Source organism: Mauremys reevesii, linkage group 5 (genome assembly GCF_016161935.1).
Source record: "Mauremys reevesii isolate NIE-2019 linkage group 5, ASM1616193v1, whole genome shotgun sequence".
NCBI classification, from domain to species: Eukaryota; Metazoa; Chordata; order Testudines; family Geoemydidae; genus Mauremys; species Mauremys reevesii.
The window spans coordinates 93,883,000-93,907,924 of NC_052627.1; the positions used below are offsets into that span (position 1 = coordinate 93,883,000).

The 24,925-nt window shown below is 38.3% G+C and overlaps 1 protein-coding gene across 1 annotated transcript in view; it reads right to left on the minus strand.

Moving 5' to 3' along the window:
* Positions 1–3,067: 3,067 nt before the first annotated feature.
* Positions 3,068–24,925, minus strand: part of GRXCR1 (glutaredoxin and cysteine rich domain containing 1) — a 45,589-nt gene continuing 23,731 nt past the window's right edge. Inside the window, exons 3-5 of the mRNA XM_039541620.1 lie at positions 14,467–14,706; positions 5,368–5,433; positions 3,068–3,333 (exon numbers count right to left, since the gene is read on the minus strand). Of these exons, the coding sequence (XP_039397554.1) occupies positions 3,154–3,333; positions 5,368–5,433; positions 14,467–14,706 (486 nt within the window). The 3' untranslated portion in view covers positions 3,068–3,153. The remainder of the gene's footprint in view (positions 3,334–5,367; positions 5,434–14,466; positions 14,707–24,925) is intronic.

A 24,925-nucleotide genomic window follows, 5' to 3' on the forward strand; every position in this document is an offset into this window, starting at 1 on the left:
ATAAAACCCAGGGCCTCTGGAAAAACTTGTAGGCCTTTTTGGTTTTGTTTTTTTATTTTTTCACCATATGAAGTCAAAGGAAAAATGATTGTATTTGACACTACTTATGGCAAAACTAGCTTTTGCTCTCATGTTTCAAGATTTATCCAGACTTTTTTATGTAAACAATAGCCAGTGTGTAGGTTGACAAATTACCTCCCTCAGGGAAAGCACACCGTTTGCAGCAAGAAATACAGCTTGGTTTATATTGGTTTATTTATTCCTTCTGATTATTTATTTACATACTCCCATTTCTCTGAAACCCTATTACCCAAACCTCCATATTATCTGAATTCCCTTCCTCATCCACCAGCATGGAGATACATGCTCTCCACGGGGGACAAGGACGAGATTTGGATAATGTGGCATAATAAAGCAGCGACCTGGCCTAGACTGCATGAAAAGGCCCCCCTGCAGCTGACTGGCTCCTGCCCTCTCAATTGTCCAAATTCCCAATTATCCAAACAAAATCCTTGTCTCCCATGCTATTCGGATAATGAGGAGTATACTGTAAACACATCTGGTAGTAAAACTTTCCTTTCCAGCTGCACAAAGAACCAGTCAGGAGGGTCTGGCCTGTAATCTAGCCTGGTGTAAGAGAGGACTGTAACTCCTTTGAAGTCAGTGGTGTTATATTGGTGCAAAACTTGGGCAAGTCAGAATAGAATCAAGTCATTTGTCTAGTTGTAGACAAATATTGTGGAAAACATGGATTACAAGCTCCATGGCTCAGGGACAGTCTTCTATGTCTGTAAAGCACCATGCATATTTATGTTATTACCACCAAATCTTTAGCTGGGATAAATTGGCATTGCTCCATTGACTTCAATGCTGCTAGACTGCTTCACACTAGCTGAGGATCTGGCCCAATAACTATAACAAGTAATACACAATATATTTTTACTTATTATCAAAATTACTCCTTCCTTCTCAAATTATTTCTCTTGGTATTTCTCAGGTGGGCTGACAACAAAGAAAATCTATTTGGATTGAATGGACTGGTAATTCATGGGAAGACTGGAAACGCAAACATTGGCTTGCACAGTAATGACTTTTTATTGTAGGCATTTAAATATCTAGAACTTTGTTCAATTTTTGTATCTCCATTTCTCATATTTTTACTTTGTTCTTTATCTTCTCAATCTATTTTACAACTTTTAAAGCTTGTTTTTCTACCAACACATCCCCTTTTGCTTTCCTCGTTCAGTCTTTGCAAACAAAATCTAGTGAAACTTGCCTTTCACAACCATGCAAGGGAGCTACAAAAATGGAATGTTTAGCACAAATGATCACTTATTAAAAGTGTAGCAGAACTATACTCAGTAAGTTTGAGGAAACTTATGGAGAGTTTCTTAATACAGGAGATTATCAGGGAGCAGATCCTTACCTGGTGTAAATGGTCACCACGTCTCTAGTCAATAGAGATATGACAGTTTATAGTAGCCAGATTGGTCTCTGTAATTTATTGTGGGCAAAGCAAGGCCCAGTTTTTTGAGTTCCTGAGTATCTCTTATAATAGCTACACTAGGGCTGGAGGAGAAACCATTCTGGTTCACTAAATAATATGAGGCTTCAAAATTTGTTTTTCTTCCTATAAAGAACAAAGCCAAGATCTTTTAAAGGCTTTCAAAAACTGAGGAAAGACTTCCTCTAGCATGATGGTTTGGGTACTAACCTGCAGTGTAAAATATGTAGGTTTAAGTCCCTTCTCCCTATCAGAAGAACATTTCAGGTTGAATAAAACAGCTTTCTGTGATGAGATAATACCTTATCCAGCTCTAATTCACATATGCTATTTCTGTGGAAGGATGGGTCATCAATATAAAGTGCAGAGTAAGATCTTTTTATCAGTGAGAGACTTTAGGATTTCAGTGCTATAAACCAACCGGAAATATTTTTTGCTTTTTTTTAGTAGTAATTCCCTTTTGGAAGGAGTTCAACTATCCAATACACATCCTGGTAGTCACTGTCCAGAGTGTGCTCATAATCTATATCCAGTGCTAATTAACAATTGTGACAAAGGCTGTAAAGAAGCAGGATTTCATTCATCAGAAATCGCAGAATAATGAGTATCAGCATATTCCTTAATACCATTCCATTTCTCATTAATCCAACCAGTTCTTGTGCATTAGCCACTAAGAGAGGCTGCCTCTTTGTGGGAGCATAACATACAGATAGAACATAGACTGTGTAAGGGAAATAATTTCCAAAATATTTTGCACATTTGCAGTTCACTCTCTAATAACTCCAGGCCACAATGCATTTTGACTACTCCTTGGAGCAAATGCATCTGTCCTGCCATGCAGATGATCCATCAGAAGGAAAAAATTCTTTGTTACTAAGCCACAAAAGCAGAACTCTCATTCTAATTCCTTATATACCCTGTAGTTTGTAAGGCTTTCGTGGGACCTCAAGTTATCACTACAGTATGCAGAAGATCAATACTTCTTTGTGATGGTTTAGAGATGTTTACAAGCAGAAGCAACACCACCAAATATTTATTTAACTTTTTTTAATTAAACTAATTTGGCATTTATAGTAGCAGGCTAAGAGGAGTTAATGGTTCAAGGGATTGTTATGGGATATTTTACATATATGTTAAATTTTAGCCCAAGTGAGTTGTGACCAAACATTGACAGTTCAGTGAAATGCTATGCAGAAAGAATTGTGGTCTGGAGTTAGTCAACATCACAAAATCACTATCATCATTGGCAGTCTGTGCAGAAACTGTCAAAGAGATATGAAGTCTAAACTTCCTTCTGATGTTTTCTCCAGGTCAGGACTGAAGTCCTTGGGTGGGACAATGTGAGGAAACGTGTGGTCCTGCTGCTATATCTCCTATGTGAATAAAGATTTCAGATCCAACCACTGTCAGTCTAGTAACTTTTGTGAGCACTATGTTCCCTTAAGTAGCCTATACCCTCCCTTTATTTAAGACTCAATGCATGTGACAGGCAGTGGCCTGAGCTAATGGCTTCAGCAACTGAATCAGAAAAAGTTTATTACAAATAAATTTTATTGACTGCATCAGAAACATGGTCGTTTTTAAAAAGTATATAACAAACTGCTGTGGGGACATCATAAAAGGAGGTTCTACATGGGAAGATGCCATTCTTAACTTGCACAGCTCTTGCAGCGCTGTAACCCGTTCTCGTTGCAAGAGGTACACTTGAGGGCTTTGAAAGAGTCTGTAAAACAGTTCCGAAACACTGACATCTTGCTCCCATGGCACGCTGAGCATGGAAGGAAGCCAAAACCACCACAGGAAGGGCATTCTTGGGGATGCTGCACTCTCTGCACAAGGAAAAAGTAAGCAAGAGAGGAAAAATGTTACTCCATTAATAACTGTAAGCTCTAGCATAATGAGGATTCCGAGTGAGAATTCACTTTGCAATATCTATTCTAGGAAACAGCAAAATCTGAACACTGAAATCTGGCTTTGGTTTTTGTCGTTGTACTGCCATAGAATCTTGCTTTATCTGTTCTTTCAGGTGGTAAGAGCAGCATTCAGTGATCAGCCAAGTTCATTACAAGTTGGTATATCTAACATAATGCTTAATGGTTTGTGTTTTTATTTACCAAAAGAATTAGCCAGGTTCTAAATATTTTATTGTCTAGTTATGATCTATTAGGTAACTAAACTGGCCTGTTCTAAATTCTGGGGTAAGAAACAGGGTTTTTGTGTTTATATTATGTATGGTGCATATTATTATAGTATGACTTGTATAATTTCTCATGTTGATGTGTGAATTGTGTGATTCAGCATTTGATAGTTGCTCATATCTTAAAATGATTCATACCATCTAACCAAGGCAGAGCTCTTCGGAAAACAGGTATATTCAAATCTAAGTATTGAGGAGATTATCTTAGGCTTTAACAGTCAAAGATATATACCAGCCATGGGTCTGATTCTTCTCACATTTGTATAAATCAGGAATAAATGCCTTTGAAATCAATAGCTACACTGGGGAAACTGGTGTGAGAAAGGAGAGAATAAGACTCAAATCTCTCAGCTGTTCCTGAATTGTTTTAATAATTCTGTCTTTATTTTCTTTTTCTTTATGATGCATTAAAGAGATTGAAGAAGCAGACTTAATCATTAAATTAACTGGTGACATTTTCATCAAAAGAGATTTAACACCCCCCAAATATTTATATAAATGGTATTCTATTATTGTTTAACAGCATGATTAATTGTTTTAATTGCTTGACAGCCCTAGATGTAACCCTTTGAAAAAGTTGGATTTTGGGAGGGGATGTCTAGCTTTGCCTTGAAAGAACTGAACTGGACTTACTGAAAGACTGGACTGCATATAGTGAATTCCTGTGTTCTGGATCTTCAGTGAAAATGAGTCACAACTGAACCTTATAGCTAATTTCAGGCAAAGCCATCTCTGTAAATCAGTGGATGTACTCTGATCATAGTCTGCTCTAGCCTGCTATTTATACTTTAGTGGCACTTAATGGCCCCTGCAAAGATCAGGACACCCATTGTGCTAGATGCGGTACATACACATAGTAAGAGACTGAGGTTACATTCTAAGCAGATAGGATAGGCAAAGAGCGGGAGAAAAGAAGTGTATCTGTTTTACTGATGGGGAAAGAAGACACCACGCTTGACTTGCAAGAAATCACACATAAACCCTGTGATAGAGCTGGGAATTGAACCCCCATCTCATTAGTCTCAGACCAGGGCTTTAACCACCCATCCTTTTGGAGAAGGATGCTAGAGAACCTGTCAACAAACACAGCTTAACCACATGTAAAGCTGTCTCACTGGCCAGTCCTTTTGAGCCCAGAGGTGGCCAGTGGATGGAGGAGTGAGGGGTATTCTGCTACCCTCACTGCTACTACTGCTAAATTCCCTCGGGAACACCCATTTGTTGAGTGGAGATGGTTTGGGCTCTTTCAGTTGTACTATGTTGGATATTGTGTTTTGTTGTATTCACCATTGTGCTTCTCTTCTAGAAGGATGAAACAATTTGCTGTCTGATTAAATATCAGACTCCTTATGCTGGATTTGTTCCAGTTCAAATTGTGGAGATTGCATAAATAGTTCTTACAGAGGATAAATGTCTTGGGTCTTTTCCCTGTCAAATTCAGGAACAGTGGATGCAGACTGTTGAGTTTGGCATAGTGGCAACCCCAACCTTCTGATGGGGCTGGAATCTTTGCTGGTTTGTAACACTAAGTAGTTGTTCGTTTTAAAAAATGGGATTTATCATCAGTTTAAAACAGAAAGAAAGGAAATACCTAGCAAATAATTTAATTTCAACAGCACAACTTCCATTTGTAGTTTCTCCACAGAGTTTGTAAAAATGCAATTACCTCAATTTTGGTTAAGAGATCCTGCAGCTCCCCTGATTCATTCATTGACAAAATTTTCTCAGCTCCCTATTAGCAAAAAGGAAAAACAGAGCAGATTTAGCATTGTGGGAACTGGAATTACCTGAGGGTTTACTCTTGGAAACTTAACTAGGTTGAATAAATGATTGAACTTTGTTCATGTGAAGTATTTTTGTTATGAGATGAACCTTAGGATGGCTAAAAGGTGAAAATAACCTAACCCAAGTTCCTGAAAAGCTGTCCAAGTTTGGTTATTGAACTCTATATTGCATTTTTCTTGTGAATTCACCACAATTTAATTTTAGAGACTGTTTTCACCTTATTTTACATTATGCACTTCCTGGCAGAATAGAAAATGTCTTAGATGTCAAAAATACAATTATATAAATATACAATGCATCAGAGAATGTAGCTAAATGATATAGGGGAAACTGTATTTCAGCTATTCCGGCAGGTGAGTATTGAATTCAGACATAACATTCCTAATAAGAGTGAGTAAGGGCAATGAAAATTCTGTAACAACATTGAAGTCAAAACTCTGTAGTAAGTAATAATAATGTAGGCCTAGTACAGTAGGCCTTTGGGGATTTCTGTGATCTGAACCAGAGTAATGAAATAGTTTCTCATTTTTCTTTCTGAAAGTAAATGTTCAGAGATTACTACAAACAAAATGAATGTGTCAAAGAAGTTGTAAAACTTTTTTTTCGGGGGGTTGGGTTTTTTTGAGCAAATAATTGAGGGTCCAATTCGAATGTTTTGCATTTAACTTATGTAGCTATTAGTGTCTTGAATAATAATACCTAGCTCTTACATAGCACTTAATCTGTTGTGCTCAAGGTACTTTACAAAGTAGCTAAACCTCACTATACCCATTTCACAGATGGGGAAACTGAAGCACAAGGCAGTCAGGCGACTTTCCCAGGGTCACCCAGAAGGCCACTGGTGGCAGAGCCAGGAGTAGAATCCAGCACTTCTGAGTCCCAGTACAATTCTCTAGCTAATAGGCAACTCCGTCTCTCCTGTAGCTCAGTAGTTACTGTCACTGCGCCAAATACAGTACTCTGGATAAGAGGCTTCTGTATGTGCATATTTGAACACACACTTAGTTCAACTGACAATATGTTGGAGTGTCACATACTGGTATCCTGTTCTCCAGGGCCAAAAGCTGCTTCTCCCCTACCTGCAATTTCCCTTTGGAGGCTTGGAAGGCCCTGAATGCAGACAAATTTATGTTGTTCTTTTGAGCAGGGAGGCAGGCAATGTAGAGGCCAAACAGAGGGACTCAGTGCACACACCATGGGACTCTACTTCATGATACTGTTTCTATGGCAGCTGGGATGGAAGTGTGGTGAAAGATCAGCCCAGAGGAGGAGTTAGTGAGTGGCTGGTGGTTATGCCAGTAGGTGGACACACAGAACTGAAACCCTTGTGCATGGGAGTATACTGGTCCCCAATTACTTCTACAACTTATTAGTTGACTGGGGCAGCAAAGTGAAGGCACAGGTGTTCTACAGATCGTCTGATGGTATAAATTGTCATAGTTCCATTAAAGTCAATGGAGCTACGACAATTCTTACACCAGTGGAGGATCTGCTTGTATTTACCATTGTGGAAGATTCCTCATGCCTGCCCGCCCAACTTAGATCCCCAGCACAAAGTTGTTTTGCTTTAACTTTTGCCGAGGAATGGCATTTTTTTTCTCTCTGAGGCAGTCACAACAGATGCTGAGGGTATATTTCTCTGCTATAGCTATTGGCTGTTATTCAGAGACACAGTTTATAATTACAGTATTTTATCTCTTCAAATGACAACGTATGAATATTTTAGCCAACACTTATTTAACAACTGATTGATATTCCATTATTTCACATTTACAGGAATTGAAAAGGAGAGGCAATATATATCTGGCTGTGGTTAGTTACAGAAGCAAAGCTGACTGTGCACTCAACTCTGCCATCTTTGTTCATGTTGAGTAGTGCCTTCCTTCATGAGTTGTCCTATTGAAATCTACTACAGATTATGGGCTGATGGAACAGCTGCTTCAAAGATTATTCCATGGCCCTTTGTGACACCTACACAGGGGCTTCCAAAGCTTTACCAGCCTCTAGCTTGAACACACCACACCTTCAGTTCAGTGGGATGACTAGCGGGAGGGTACTACTCAATGTGGGTAAGTCTAGCAGAATCTGGCACATGAACATCCCAGTCACACAATGTGACTGTTGCTACAAAGCCATTATTTGCCAACACATACAATAGTGTTTGCTGAGGCCTGTCTATGTGAGGCGGGAGGAGCTAAGCTCATGAGCTACACCAGTGCAAACCCCTGGTACAGATGCACTGCACTGTTATAAGACACAGGTTGCACTGCTGTGATTTACCATGCAATGTAGCAACATTTAGGGATTTACAATTCCACTGATGTAGATACATCAGTGCAAATTTCCCTAAATCTAGACAAGCCCTGAGATGATTACAGTTTATTTTTATTTAGACTAGAAATAGCTATTGTAACTATGTAGTAACAGTTGTAAAAACCATTTCTGAGGAATTTCTAGTCAGAGGAAAGCCTGTCTTGTTGGATGAATACATTCTATCATCTGTTAGTAATCTAACATTAACCTAATATTAGTGTGGATTTAAATGTAAGCCACAGCACTTAATGCTTGTATTAACCATTTTGCACAGAAATGGCAAACAAAAGGCATACATGAAAAGGGCTCCTAAGGTGCATTGTCTTAAATAATTATTTTCTTTTAATTTTCCTTCAGTCAGACTGAGTTTTAATGCACAGGAAATTAAGGAATAAATCACACTTTGCAGTCCCTGTTTAGCAATGGTTCGATGAGAGTTTTGCCTGAGTTAAGGACTACAGGATTTGATCCTAAGAGAATTAGCAAGAGGCATAGTTCAGGGACATGAGGTGGAAGCTTTCCTACATTGTCCTGCCAATGCACCATATGCCTTACTTGCATGAGCAGAATTGCAAAGGTGTTGCCTCTCTCTGAGCAAGGACTATCTCACAGTGTATGTATGGGAATTTAGTGACATGCATGTCTTTCTATATACACTAAGTTAAAGTGTGGTGTGAATGAGGTATGTTGAATGTAGATACATGAAGATCATGTCATGATCAGGGACCCTGATGCAGGATCTGGGCCTAAATCTGTCTCTGAATTTCCTTTCCCCTTTATCCCTTCATTCATTTATTTTTCATTTGGTTTTCCAGACTGTCTCTGATTTAAAGAGAGTTATCATTCACACAAGACTATTTTTATCAACCAGCAATAAGGAAAAATAATATTATGTTTTAATGGAGTCTTAGTGAAATAAATCTGCTGCTGTATGGTTGGGATTTATTAAAAGTTTGAAAAGATGAAGTGAGAACAAATCTCACTAAAACAGAATCATCACTCTCTATCCTCCACCACACTGCAGTGAAAGTGCATTTGAGTTTAGATTAAATCCATCACTCTTTTTGGGAGGAAAGTGTATAGTGCTGAATAGAGCTGTGCAAATAACTGATTTTTCAGTTCAGTGGCAGTTTCAAAAAGTAATAAAATACAAAAATGAATGTTTTGTTTGACCCAAAACAAAACAGTTTGATTTTTAGTTCTAAGGTGGTTTTTTAAAATAAAGAAAAATTCAAAATAAAAGTATTTTCAGTTGAAAAAAATACAATATTTTATTTTGAAAATGTCAATGTTTCTATTTTTTCAGAATTTTATTTTGGGTTTTTACCAGTCAAAACAATTCAGTGAATTTGCCATGAATTTACAAAATGTTTTGGTTGACTTGAGTCTTCATATTTCTCAGAAAAAAAATTGTTTGAAAAATTTCTCCTAGCTCTAGTTATGAATACTTCCATAATAGTAGAAGAAACACCTTTAACATGATATCTCTTGGTGTGGTAGTTAGTTGCCTTGGTAAAAGAGCGCCTGCATTCTAAGCAATCTTGCTCTTCAGTCTATAAATCTGCTTTTACATTAGTAGAGTAAGGACTGAATCCTCTGCCCAAAAGCATATCCGTTCTTGTTTTGGTCCATCTCTCTGGCTTGCTGGCTTGACTGTTGCCTTCAGATTCTAGAACACCTTCAAATGACACTCTTTTTTCAAATATATTCTTACTATTTGCTTGGCTTTTGGCAGGTTTCTCCCCATCCAGCAAATAAGAGAGAACATTTGTACTGATGTCAAATCTGTCATTGAGAAGAGAAATATACGGGGAGCTTGAGTGCAGCAAGTCATGATAATCACGGAAGATGTTTATTTTATTAAGGTCATTGTGCCAAATTATGGTCTCACTTATGCTGTCATTAACCCAGGGTAATTTCTTTGATTTTGGGCCCTGTATCTTCATTCCACAGGTGAGTGCATGTTTACTCCTTTTAGAAGGCTGAATGGGATGCATGTCACACTGCAAGTGATGCTTAGTATTACCCACAGTTCACAAACTATAGTTTATGAAACACTGGTAATCTCATGAAAGAGTAAAGTATCTGTAAGAGGCAGCCCAGCAAGCTTCCTTGTATAGAATATCTGCTTCTCAGATTGCCATTAAACAATTCCAGGAGACCAAGATTCAGCAGTTACTGCTGGACTTTTCAGTTTATGAAGGCAACACTCATCGTTTTATGGATCTATAGATTATAAGGCCCAAGGGTTCCTTTATGATCATTGAATCTGACCTCTGGTGTAACAAAGACCCTAATTTCTCGTTGAACTAAAGCATGTCTTTTATAAAAGATGGCTGATATTAATATGAATAATCCACCACATTCCTGGATAAATTGTTCCAATGATTAATTACCATTGCTGTACCTTATTTTCAGTTTGAATTTATCTAGCTTCAACTTCCTGCCATTGTATCTTGTTATGCCTTTGTCTGCTAAGTTAAATAGCGCTCTACTGTCAGAAATATTCTCAATGGAGGCACTTATAGGCCATGATCAAGTCACCTATTAACCTTGTCTTTGATAATATAATTGGGTTGAGCTTCTTAAATCTCTCACTGTAAGGCAGGCTTGGTAGACCTTGAATAATTCTTTGTGCTCTTTTTTTGAACCCTTTCCAATTTTTCAAAGTGTGGAGTATTCCAGAAATGATCTCACCAAATATAAACATAATACCACCTTCTCACTATGACCTTATATCCTCTATATACACCCTCATAGCCATACCAGCTCATGTTCAGTTCGTTATTCACTATGACCTATAGGTCCCTTCCTGAGTCACTTTTTTGCATGATAAAATCCCTCATCCTGGAAATACGACTTACAGTCTTGGTTCTTGGATGCATGACCTTGCATTTGTCCAAATTAAAATGCATGTTGCTTGTTTCAAGGAGTAGACACTGGCTTATATCACTTTGTATAAAGACAAATAACAACCTTATTACAACTTTAAATGAGGCAGATGGTTGGGTGGCAACAGTAACTCAGAAAAGAGTGGGTTTATAAGAAAAAAGAGGCCCAAACTAAAATGGCAAACTCAAGGACATCTCTTGACCCTGCTTAGCCAACAGAATGAGTCCCTTTCCTTGCTCCTAAGATTATCCCTCATAAAGTTAATGACCCAACCCCTATCTCCTCCGCCATCTTTGAGGAGGGTTTTCCCAGCACAGAGGAATTAATCCAATTCCAAGATGCAGTTTTTTCATGAGGGGCTGGGGGTGGATAGGCACACAATATATGGGAGCTGGGGACAGAGTCAAGTATTCATATTTACACATTCACAGGATCCTACTGTTAGACAGTTGATCTCACCCATTGTAACAGGAAGTAGTCAGACATGTTCAAATAGCTGAGAACCTTGCAACAAAAGTAGAAAACTGTGAATGTAATATTGTTACATAGTCTAGGAAAGGAAAACCTAAATTTAGTCTTCAAAAAGCTAAATTGCTGGCTTATTGGTCTATAAAAGATATTATTAAAGCTATCTTTTAGGAATGCTGGCCACTGCAAAATGGGGAAAGCAGGTGGGGAAAAAACACTAGAGGCTTGTTCTGGTAACAGATGTATAATAGTTACACCACACTCATGTTAGTGGGACAATGGCTGTAAGGGCATTCACCATTCATACTACCAAAGGAAAGCCACAGAATAGTTTTTCTGTTGCAAACTACAAAAGCATTTTAGAGTAGGGTAATCACATAAATTTGCTGCAATGACAGTAACAGTGCAACCATCGCTACTTCGTTTATAATAAAACTACATTTTACAATTAGTATTTTCTTAACTACATAAATGTAAATGTTGTCATCATCATCAGTAAATCTTCACAGTGCATGAAACAAATAAAAATCTAATTCTTAAACCTGCCACCCCATTAGAACTGGCCAGATGAAGGGGATAAATATAATATTATTTTTTAAAAAGTGAAATTGATTAAATAGATATATAACTCAATTTCTTCAATCAGATCTCTAAGATGAATGAATAATGGAAGATAAAATTAATCAAATATTTCATGTAAAGATAATTTATTAAATACGTTCTACTTTAATTTGCAAAATATCATTCAACCAGCCACTTTGCATATTTTACATACAACTTTTTCTCCCCGCTCCTTCCACAAAAAAATCCCTAGGACTTTACATATGACAGGTCTCTGACAGTTCTGAATGCCCTTGGAAAAGGCTAAACAAATGCTAAAATTCCTTTTTTGTATCACCTTCTTGCTGAAAATGCTGAGCTATTGAAGCAGAGTGAAAAATCAGAGGGCATACTTCAGTTTCACAGAGAGGCAGGCTGGCCTCGGGTAAATGTTAGAGGAGATATCTCAGATTTAATGAGTTTATTCCATGACACCTAGACCATTTAGAAAATAGTTGAAAAAATGTGACAAGACTTGTATCTGTTTCTCTCATATCTGAACCACTCTCTCACAGAAGTCCTTTTCCTAGACCTCATAATCCACCTTATTTGCTATAGCAAGAAAGCAATCTTTTAGCCTCTCTGCTGGGTTGATGTAATGAATTCAACCTACAGCCTAGACAGAAGTCACCCTGCAGGTGAAAACAAACAGTAAGAGGGTGGCTGCAGGAGAAGTACAATAAAGACCTCATTTTATTTACTACCCACCTATGTCAACTGTACTATTACCACTGCTGTTCAGAGTGAAATGTGTGGACCATTCAAATTTGCCACAAATAGGCTCACTTGTCCCAGGAGTATCTCTTCCTTAAACTAGCAATTTGAAGGAAAATGAACAGAGCACTATTTTGACCACTGGATTTAAGCAGGAGCCACTGAAATAAAGCAGTCTGCCAATACAACACAATCTCAGTTTGTGGAAAATAAGATACCTTGGCTCATCAATTTTTTTTTTCAGTCTCCAAATACATTCTCCTGGTGATTAACTGAAAGTCTCTACTGATTTTTAGGGTTACTCAAGAAAACTTGGCAAAGTGTCCTTTTAAATAAAAAGTTGAATACATATTTTGATTCAACATATGGCTGTTTTGGTTAACCTGCCTAGCAGTAATCTCATCTGCTAGACTATTCTGAGAAAGCCTACACCAATAGACCATAAACACAGTCCAAGCAAATTCAAATACATATTTGTGGATTTTTTAAAAAAAAATTCCAGTATTAGCTCAGCTCCAATATCAAGGATCTCCTGTTTCTCTATTCCATTTATTTTCATCAAATACATCTTTAGTTTTTTTAAAAAGTGTTTAGCAACACAAACTACTTAGTTTGTCTGTCAAGTCACCTATCTCACCTCTAGCGATGGTTACTGGTTCCTTAACACCTTATTCATATATACATAAAGAATAAGTTTTCTGACCTCCCAAGCTTCTCTGTTTTTTTTCTTCTCCTATTCGCCTTTCTTTGGAAAACATCAACCTTTGCAACCCTTCAGTGATGTGGAAGAACTGAAAGTTCTTCTTGAGGTCTCTCCATAACTACCAAGTAAACACTTTAAAAATCACTCTAAATAAGAAATGTGTTTTGAACAGAGGAGATGAACCCAAACCAAAACCTGGTTTCAAACATTTGTGAACTTTTAGCCCCATGGCTTGAGAATCCAAGTCTGGATTTTAAAAAAAAATCCATTCGGCCTTTAGGTCTCAACATAATAGTACATTGCTCTTTTTTCACCTCCCTCCATTCTGATTCAGGATTATGCAACTGTCATCCTCCATACATAAAATGAAGAGGTAGCAACTTGTATGCAAATAAAGGGAATTTAACTAATTATGTACATGATGTAGAAGAGTGCATAACTGCATCTTAATTGAAGTAACTGAGCCCCAAACTCATAGAACAAATTTATTTAAATACAGAGGTTAATAAATAGCAATCTAATGCTGACTATTCTCCAGGGCCGCCCAGAGAATTCCGGGGGCCCGGGGTCTTCGGCGGCGGGGGGCCCCAGCTCAGGGGCGGCTCTAGACCCCAGTGTGCCAAGCAGGCGCGTGGGGCGGCCCTTTCCCTGGGGGGCGTCTTCCCGCGGCTCCGGAGCCCGGGACGAGCGCCCCCTCCGCAGTCATGCCTGCGGCAGGTCCACTCATCCCGGGCTCCGGTCGACCTGCCGCAGGCATGCCTGCGGGAGCTCAACCGGAGCCGCGGGAAGACGGGAAACACTCCAGGGGCCCCGGAAAACACTCGTGGGGGCCCCTGCGGGACATGGGGCCTGGGGCAAATTGCCCCTCTTGCCCCCCCCTCTGGGCGGCCCTGCTATTCTCAGTGTTGATTATTGAATATATTAGCTTTCATAAATGTGATATGAAGCCCATTTCCTTATATTCTTATGGTTTGAACTGTAAAGATGAATTATTTCTTCAGAGGCTGAGCATAACTTGTTCATTTGTTTGTTACTTAATCAGCCCCTCCCCCCCAACTTTTTCCTGTTTGTTTTATCCACCTGTTACATCTTGTAGTAATCTAGACTGTGGGCTTTTTGGGACAGGGACCGTGTTTTGCTGTATATCTGTACAGAGCCTAGCACAATAGGGTCCCAATCCTTGATTGCTCCTATAATACAAATAATAAAACAAAATAATTTCCCATTCTTATTGGTTAGGATCTACACACACAGACTGCAGAGTGAAATTTAAACTTGTGCAGAACTTACCCCAAGATATTGGCCATCAATAAAGACAACAGGTAGTGATGGAATTTCACACACCCTCCTGCATCTTTCTTCTAGTTCTTTTCCATAGTCACTGTTCAGAGCAATGTTTTTTTCTTCAAATTTCACTCTGTGATTTTGGAAGATCTTTCTTACTAGCTCGCATCTTTCAAACGTAGTTCTCACCACACGAAGGCTGGTAGTGTAAATTACGATGCGACCAAATTCTAGAACCGTAGACACCTGGAAAACAGAATATTTTTAGTATCCACTCAAGTAAATAAAATGTTAGTAGTTACATTTATTTCATGGCTGGACCAGTACCTTTCAGTGATTATTCTGTTCTTTTGAAAGCAGTAAGCACATCTTAACCACTTTTCCAAAATTGTTGTTTTGTTTTTTTCCCCCTCAAACATAAGTATGGAAGAGGATGAGGTGTGATCTTGGATTAAGCTGTCATAATTGCCATGCAGGGGCCCAATTAAGAGGATCTATGGTGGCTTTACAGTGGTGCAAGCAGCTTTGAACACCAATGAATCAGTCCCACTAGTTCTAGTCTCTCAAAGCACAAATCCCCAGTCATGTAGCTATGACCTTTATCGAGGTATGAGATTAATCCATTTTTCGGGGATTTGCCAGATCCTGTGTCAAATACTGTTTTGTTCTTCCCCATCCAGTTGGGACTGGAGACCCATATAGCCAATGATATCTTGATCTCACATTAATGCCCCTATAGTACAGGGGCAGTCAGTAGGAGGATTGTGGGCCAAATCTGGACTGCCAGACACTTTTGAACAGACCCCCCCAAAATCTTTTTATTTACTTATTATTATTTTCTCTGGAGTCTGGACTTTGACTATACCTTGACCAAGAAATTTGGACCTTGACAAAAAATAATTGACTACCCCTGCTATAGCCCTTGCTATCATGAGTCCTCATGAAAAGCCAATGCTGCTGCCAGGAAAAAAAGATGCAAGAGAAAGGCAGACAATTTTGTCTGTCTAACTCAGTACTACTGCCTGGTCTTTGCTGAGGATTCAACCAACAGTTTTCCCTTTTAAAATGGTAAATTTAGAATAAAGGTCAGATTCAAAACCCATTGTAGTCAATAGAGGTTGAAAGAGAGAGAGTGTGTGAGAGTGTCTCCCCTCTTTAAAAAAATGGCTTGCATTTATAATAATGTCTAAGAACCTTCTTGTAGATTAAAGAGATATTAAGTTCAGACAAACACTAGATAAATAGTAAAACTCCTAGGTTATTAATTAAAGCAAAATGAACTTCCAAGCCTTTTGAGTTACCCATTGCAAGAGCCAACACAAGAAGGTTTCATTAGTTTGTCAATGTTACAGCAGTAAAGCCACATGTTAGGAAACACTACAAAACAGAAACTTAAATCATACTGTAGCAATTTGTAGAAAATGATTCTTGATGGGTGATTATTCATTTTTGAATTGTGTAACCTAACTGCAAAGGTAAAATTGCAGTCAGACTAGAACAAACACCATTGGAAGTGTTGGTAGATAATGAAGTCATGATTTATCTTACTAGTCAAATGCACAAAAATGTTAGTGGCAGCAAATTTATTTTACTTAGATTTTTAAAGGGTTTAATTTGTAGTTAAGGAGAGTCCTCAAGAAGAACTTTCAGGTCTTCTAGATCACCAAAGGGATGCTTCAAAAATATGGAGTTTACCAATTTCCTACCCACCATCCCAGGGCACCATCCCATAAAGGTTCCAAAGGTTCTTTCTCTCTGATTATATTTCTTGGCTCTTCTGTTTGTAGAAAAAGTTAGTGTAAAAATTGCTCTATTACTCACTGGCCTGTATTCTATCGCTAGAATCTATTATACCTCTGCTGAGGCAATTAACTCTTCCTTAGCTTTTTTCACATCTCCTGAATGAGAGGAATAGCCTGTCCCTTATTAAACCATTCAGTATTCTACAGTAATGGTCCAAAATATTTCAATAAGCCTCATCTGTCACCTTTGTCTTATAAATTATATTATCCTCCGTTCTGGTTATTATACTATTACTAGCATCTATTACGCACCTTTCTAAAATGCCCATCACCATAGTATCTTAGTGCACAAAGTAATACTTTTTCAGCATTGTTCACACAAACATCTCAGATCTCTTTATGAACATTAATTTATTCTTGTAATACCCGTGTGAGGTAGTGTGGTACCATTATTCCTATTTCACAAATGGGGAAATTGGGGCACAAAGCAATTAAGCAACTTTCCCAAGGTCACACAGGAAGGCTGTGGCACAACCACGACTAGAATCTGTCATGTGGCTCAGTCGTATGCTTTAACCATAAGACTCTCAACAAAGCTAAACTAAAAGTAAAAAATATTGACAATATGGTTACAGATTTGTTATGGAACTAGGATTGTTGAGTAATGATCCACAATTAAACAAGATTCCTTACCGAGCAGGAGCTGATGCCAAAGTCTAAAAGATTTGCAAAATTAATAAAAATAGAGAATTACTGTGAATTAGTTCAAAGCAGATGTATAACAAATTGCACAGTTTGTGGGGAAAAAACAGCTACTTATGCACAGGACAAAAGGGAGGGGGGAATTGAGCAGCGAGCTATTTTTGAACTAATGGAAATGCTAATTCCAAAGATTTCTTTAACAGTGCTAATTCACAATCCCAGAGGCAAAAATAACCTTCACATATACCTCACTGGAAAGACTGGAAGTGAAAGAACTTTGGTTCTCAGAAATGATGTTTTCCAACATGTAATGAATAAAGTCACTTTAGGTCTTGGTGGCATTGTCATAATGAACAGGAGCCAGAATCATCATCTTGAATAAACCCGGTCAAACACTTCCCAGTGGAATTGCTTTCTCATTGGAAAATGCTGATGTAGCAGAATCAAAACATTCCCATGAACATGTTGCTTCTATTGAAACTTTAGGTGGAAACTAAGCAAGCCAGCCTGCCTGCTGCCAACTTGCTCACCCACTTCTCTTGCTCTTTGGTAGCCTGCCTTTTGAGGGAGTTTGGAAGCCAGGGATCCCAGAGCTTCCTGGCTCCTTGGTAGCCTGGGTAGATTGGTGCCACAGAGCTGGGGCTTCCCAGGTATTATGCACCCCCGCACCCTGTGAGGTGGGTTGCCACAGAGTCTGGGAATACATTGAGCTTGGACTGGAAATATTTTTTTAAAAAGTCCATTTTGGAAGAACTGAAACAAGATTTTTTGAAAGTCTCTCCCATGAAAAATGTTGCATTGAACATCCTTTTGAAAAACTTTTATGGTGACATTTGAAGCAAAGTGAAGTTGATTTGGGTTTGAGATATCATTACCAGCTCAAGCGTTGGATCCGGTTCACCAAGGTTCATGAACTTGGGTCAAGTTTTAGGTGAACCTGCACTGAGTTCCAGGGATGGCACCTGCATGGAACCAGTGTCAGTGAGGGATTTATGGAGTCAGAAAAAAATAAGCTTATATACTATTTACAGCTGTTAATTTAACAGTGCAGTGCTTCCATTTGCCAAGGAAGGGTCCATATGCAGTAGCTGTTCCAGTGCCTCAAACTCTGCAGCCTGTATTTCGTTTGGGGTTTTCAAGGCAGCAGCAACATAACTTCAGGGGGCAAGCCCCAGTAGCCTATCACAGTGGATGAGCACAAAGGAGCAGGGATTAGTAAGATCTGCCATTTTCTCTGTCAGGAGAGAAAAATGAATGGAGGAGCACTCACAGTTTGGTGTTCCTGCACATGCACCATCTTCCCTGATCTGCCATTGTTGGAAGTAGATCATCAGCAGACAAGGGGGACATGAGAAATGCTGTGATGTAGGGTTAGAGGATGGTGCAGGTGAGTTTGGGACAGGGGAGACAGAAATGGAGAGAAGGAAACAAGGGAAAGACTTAAAAGGGAGAGGAATAGAATGAGGGGGGAAAGTTGAGTTGCAGAATATTGAAGGAAGGCTGGTGAGAAGAGATAACAGAAAACAGACAAATGTGAATCAAGCTAGTGAAGAGCGATGGTAAAGAGAAGAAAGATAAAATAGCAACATCATGAAACTTTTGTTTAAAAAAAAGTTTGATAGCCAAAGTAATTGTGTGATAAAATCTGTTATGAAATCCAGGAATCCTCATGTTTTAATATTTAGGAGAATTTTTTTCAAAGCAGTGAAGTGCAGTGGTTTAACTGCACATCTATCACTAAAGTAGGAATCATGCTGTTTAAATACCACAAAGCATTGGAGAATATGCCTTTTTTTAATAACATGTAAACATCACATATAAATACCAGTAATCTGTTATAAACTCAATATCTTTGAGAATAATGTATTGTGCTCTGAGATACACCAAAATACAGCATTTTCTGTGTTTAATATGTTAAGCATTTATGATTAGTAGGTCATTAAATTCCCTGAGTAGTGTGAGAGTTCAGATCCTCCTCATAATATTGTGATCTCTGTCTACTGGGCCTGGCACAGACTCAGACTAGTTACTTAGACGTTCAAGGGTCCATGTCCCCTTACCAATCACAGGAGCTGTTCTGTCCTCATTCAGTTTTCACTTTCTCTAGATTGAAATCTGATATAGGAATTTTAAAAATGAGTTACTAAGTAGTAATAGGTAACACACTCCTTACAGGTGTTAACAGGATAATCTTTATTCAGCACTGTTTGCCCAAACCTACAGACTTCTTTCTTACCTGTTTTATGATGGTTTTTACTAGGTGCCCGTAGAACCTATTTTGCCACCCTTACTAACATTAGATAATTTCTTACTTCTTGAATAGTCCCATTTAAATAAATGGTAACATTAGCAGAGTAAGGAACTGTTCAATGTGAACAAGGACATCAGAATCTGCCCTTGAATGATTTTCTTATGAGCTATGTAGCCTTGTAACATAGATATTTGCTTACTGCTGCTCTGTGTGGGGCAAGTACAAATGCTGGTGTATGTTACATGTCAATACATCCTCCTGATGGTTGCTATTCCTGTGATACAGCTCTGTCTTTTTGCCCCCTCAGTGTGAAAGTGACATCAGCTTACATTCACACCTCTGTATAATTATACCACCAATTGGTTCGCTTCTGAATTTAGCCCTGTGTCTTTCAATGTACTTATCTTTTTCCCAGTTCTGAGTGTTTCAAATAATATATGCAATGAAACTTGGCTTTATATTTTGTACTTGAGCTAAGGTACAATATCTTATCTGCTGCATTTGATGGTCTGGAACAATACTTTGAATCATTAATGCTGAAATGTTAACACCAACCTTTAGTAAATATGATATTTTTAAGGTTCTTAGTATGTTGGTATATATCATTTAAATAATTCCATTCAAGCAGTGGCAAAATGCTTCACTGATGCATATAAATGACCGACACTTCCTTCTCAATCTAAGAATATGATCTTGCCACATCTCAAAATGTTCTATTGAAATATGTACCCCTTGGCCTTGTAATTAGATGGTATCAGGTCGGCTAAGGTATCTACTATCCACTGATTCTTCTGAAGAAGAAAGTCACAGTACACCACAAGATCTGTGCCAGAGGGGTTTTATTAGGTGAATAAGCACTTGCAGCTGATAGTGAATGTTGCACTGAAAAAATATTTGGCCAACATTTTCATTCATGAGCCTTAAATTAGGCTTTTGTCCATATGTTGGCATATATTGCGGCCTCAGCTGGTAAAATTCTCTGGAGCAGAAGGCTGTGGGCCTAAGACTACCCAGACTTGGGATTCTACCCATTGCTGACAAAACAGTGCAGCACTGATTGTACTGTACCATTAAAGGTGCCATCCATGTGATAAGATGCTAAACCCAGGTCCCGTCTGTCTGTCATTGGTGGCTGTCCATTTGAAAGTTAAAGATATAATGGCATCTTTAAGAAAGACTAAAATAACTGGTTTCCTGACCACCATTCCTTCTCTCTCAATAAACAGTTCCTAACCTCCACTGCTCTCTGAGAGAGAAGGAATTGCAAACAGTAAGAGAGAGAGATACTGAGAGCTCCTAAGAGCTCGTCAAGATCATACTTGGTCATCACAGTATCTCTCTTATTATTTGTGATGTGCTTCAGTATAAAAACACTTTCCATTTCATTTAGCTATTTTCAAAAGCATGCAAAGAAGAGTATTAATTCCAATTCCATTATATGTTAATAGGATTTGTGTCTTCCTCCCATGTACATCATTTCAAACACATAACCCTTTTTCTTATACTATACCTATATATCTATTTTAGGTACTATGATAGATATGGTGAGATTCTCTAGCATCTAAGCACCTCACAATATTCAGTGTATCTACCCTTGTGACACAGCTGTGATGTAGGGAAGAACTCCCTATCTCCATTCTATGGGTGAGGAACTGAGTCATAGAAATGCTAAGTGAATTGCAGGAAATTTGTGACCAAGCAGGGACTTGAACGTTGATCTTCCCAGTCCTAAGCTAGTGCCCTAAACACTAGATCATCCTGCCTCTCTAGAGCCTCCTCCTACAGCTCTTGGAAATATAGCCCATTTTCTTGCATCTTCCTATTTTATCTGTGTGACCTGGTACCTGCAATACCAGGTCAATATAAGTCTCAGATCTTACCCAATAATCATGCAGATGGTCCTTTAGTAACTAAAAGACAAAAGGTTTAATAATAAAAAGAAAAAGAGTTGCTGTGGTTAAAAGATCAATATACAAACAGATATGCATAAAGGCCTTTAGTCAGTTTCATAGCAGAGATAGTGAGGCTGCTGATTTGTAAAAGTCTTTCTTATAAATTGATTCCAGTTTATAGTCCAATGAGCAGTCCAGGTGTAGAGTCTGTTGAAATTCTTCCATGAGAATTCCTGGTTAATCCAGGGTAAACCTGGAGACCTCAGACTTTAAATTTAGACCTTCCCTGTTAAAGTTTAAGCAGATCTGAGATAAAAAGAATCAGGCCTGGGACTTTTCTTTATAGTCCTCTAGAAAGCTGATAAGCCTCTTGACAGCAATTGTCACAGTAGGACCTTCCCTGGTGAAGAATAGGCAGTGCAGAATGTTGCTTTGAAGCTAAACTATTTCCTATGCATACACAGATAAGCTAATTGTATTCATTAACATAAGGCAATTAGCCATTCAAACAATCAAGACAGTTCATTATAGCATAGAAAATTAAACTGAAGATGATGCAAATACTATTATGATATCCTACAGTATCTTGCATCTTTGATTTTAAGATTAACTGAACTATTCACATGTATACTATAAGGCCATAAAGACATGAAAGGGAATTAGCATCTGCAAGCTAATCTAGTTACATTGTTAAACTTCTAACACAATATAGGTAAACACAGACAAATACATTTAGCATCTATTCTTGATTATCTAACAAGACAGGCAAACATGTTAAAGATTTGTGTCTACTTAACATGGCTTTGATAACTATCTACGAGAAATAGCCCTGTTTACCTTTCAGTACCCTTTGGATATGCCCTTAAGGGTTGCTTCCTCAGTGTTACAATCTTTATAAGGTTTTTCCTCCCACAATTACTCACAGACAGTAGTATAGTTCAGAAAAATAGTTGCTATACTACTTCAGTACAGATTGGCAGTAGGATATCAATAATAAAACATGTTTATAAAACGTATGATATGGAAGGTTGCACTCCATTTTTACATTTAAGACAACTTATGTCTTTTAGGGATATCGTAAAGGAAATGGCTGTAATAATAGTGTTAATATATTATATGTATATTGCAACTTCATCTCAAAGAATCCCATAACATTTTAGGAATTTAATGTAGTTTTCTCATGGAATTATGACTAAGAATGCTGAAGTTGTGTGACTAAGCACTCAAAAGACAAAAGATTAAGTTAAAGCTGGAGGGGCTGCCTCTCCACTAACCCAATCTGTGTCTGCATTATGATTAGAAGTGGGTGACATTTTTTGACAAAACATTTTTTGGTGAATTTTTCATTTTGGGGAAAAGAAACAAAAACAATTCTGAAAAAAAAACTATGTTTCATTTTGACATTTTTTAAACAAAACATTTTGTTCTTCGATTCAAAACAACTGTAGCTTTATTTTTTTTAAGTAATCAAAAAAATTAAATTTCCATATTATAATGAAACATTGTGTATTTTTTCTTTTCAGTTTGCCAAAAATTTTCTAAAAGATGTGCTTTCAAGTAAGAAAAAAAAAATGAAACACCAATGCATGGGACTAGAGCATGGCCCTTCATTTTCCTGTCATCCATAGGATGGAGTTGTCACAGTTTCATGGCAACAGTACCTGTATTACCCCTCCGTGCTCCACCAAGGGCACCGACTTTAGGCTTCTAACTCCCAGCGATCAGCTCTCCTAGGCAGATACCTGCAGCCACTCCCTCCTGACCAGGGATTTAAAAGCTGCCCAGCTCCTTGCCTTACACTGTGATATCCTTAGCAAACCAGACTGACTCAAAAGGGCAATGCCTGTGCTTTGCTTTCTCTCCAAGGGCTATGAACAGTGTATTGCCTGCAGTTACAAGTTACCACACAGCTCATTCTAAGCAAGCACATTTATTTAAGGTAAAAGCATTACAGAGGAAACATATTAAAAGAACCTAAACACATGCTAAAATGCTTACCTGAAGTCACCCCCAACTCCAACCTAGGGCTCTGATTGATGTTAGTACTTCAGAAGCTACAACTGGGTTTTCACCAAGCTTACAAGTTCATCTGTCTTAGATCCAGGATCAAGGCTGGGCAGATCAGTTGCTCCTTTATACAGCTCAGGCCTTTGATCTTGACCTTCTGTAACAGGTAACCAGCAGACAATGACCCTCTCCTCAGGGACTAGCTTCAAAATGCTGGGGGGTTGCATAACTGGAGTTGAGAAATTTGCATTAACTTCTCCCTAGGATTTCCCCAGGAAATCCACTTTACATTTATTATCTCAAAAGTCCATACTTGTCTAGCACATTTTCAGTATAGTCTTTTGAACTCCCAAGTCTGACATCTGTCACATCTCCCCCATATAGAGCTCATATACAATCCTAACACACAATAATCCAAAAATTTATTGCAATAAAGTCTTTCAAAGATATTGCAGGAAATTGTCATATCTATCACAGGAGTAGCACTTCACATATTGCTAGCCTGGAGCACTTCCAGTTCAAAGACTGCAGTTGGCTCCTCGTGCTCTCATTCTTCCTCACCATGCACATCCCCACAGGAACAGGCCACCCATTGTCCCTCAGTGATTTACCAATGGCCACAAAATGAACTAATATCAGATCATGGACTAGCACTCTGGAATTCATAGCTTCCTGCTCCTGGGTCATTAGATTCTGCTGCCCCTGACTTCATAAACTCATACACAAGTTAACCACTACTGGTATGCAAACAGCTCTAGGGAGGAATGCAGTTTCTGTTTAACATTGCACAATGTTTAAGGACATTAAACAAAGGAAAAACACCATATCTAATTAAAACTACAAGGAGGATGTAAGGCAGGCAGAATGCATTTACCCAACTTGGAATTTGTCCAGGACATCATTTGTAATGATGATCAAATTACAAACAATTACTGACAGTATCTTCCCACACCTGGCTGGACTTTATTTATGAAGAGTCCACTCCCTAAAAGCACCAGCAGTATTTTCTTTTTAGTGTAGCACATCACTGTGTGCTTCATGATTTATTCCTTTCTACATATTCTGATAACAGAGGGATATCACTTCTGGCTCTTTACAGCTTCTGGTTCCTCTGCAAACCAAGAACTATAGGAACACCAGAGTGGGTATCTGTAATCTATTCCTTAACCTTCCAGTAACAAGGCCATGGCTTTTGACATACCTCTGATCTCCCTATCTCTAGGAACACTCTCCTGGAAATGAAAATCTGGTATATAAGAAAGGAAAACCACTCTCTGGTCCTCCCCTGCATCAGCCTGGAAACGAATATTTGTAAAGCCAGTTTATAAGTATTGCTCTCCATTAAAAGAGAGAAAACATCTAGTAAGGACAGAATGAGGAGAAACAAGAATTATTGAAAATAAATTAAAATAATTCTCTTCTCAGCAGCTCACATGATGCAATTCAAGAGGTTATTCCATTACAGCATCTAGCAATCTAATCTAATCTATCATGCCATGCTCTGATCTGCAGTATACTACATGCTGTCCTTATTCAGCAGCATAGGCCTCTAGCTAAACAAGTCGCAGCTAGATTGTTTTGTAAAACTGCTGAAGTCTCCATTAGCTAGCCTGACATTTAGGGCTCAGATTAAGACATATATTTGTAACTCAGCTGTTTGCTAGTTGAGTGCTTTTCTCCTCCACATTTACAGTCTTAATCATAATAAGGAATCTCACCTTTCACTTCATCTCCAAAGGAAGCATACTGACTTAACACAAGCAGTGGTATTTCTAAACCAAAAGCAGTCTAGCCTGTTTTCTGAAGCACAATAGTATATTTGATGGATGGTAAAATATAAGCATTTAGAGGGTCTTTGTAAAGACCTCAGA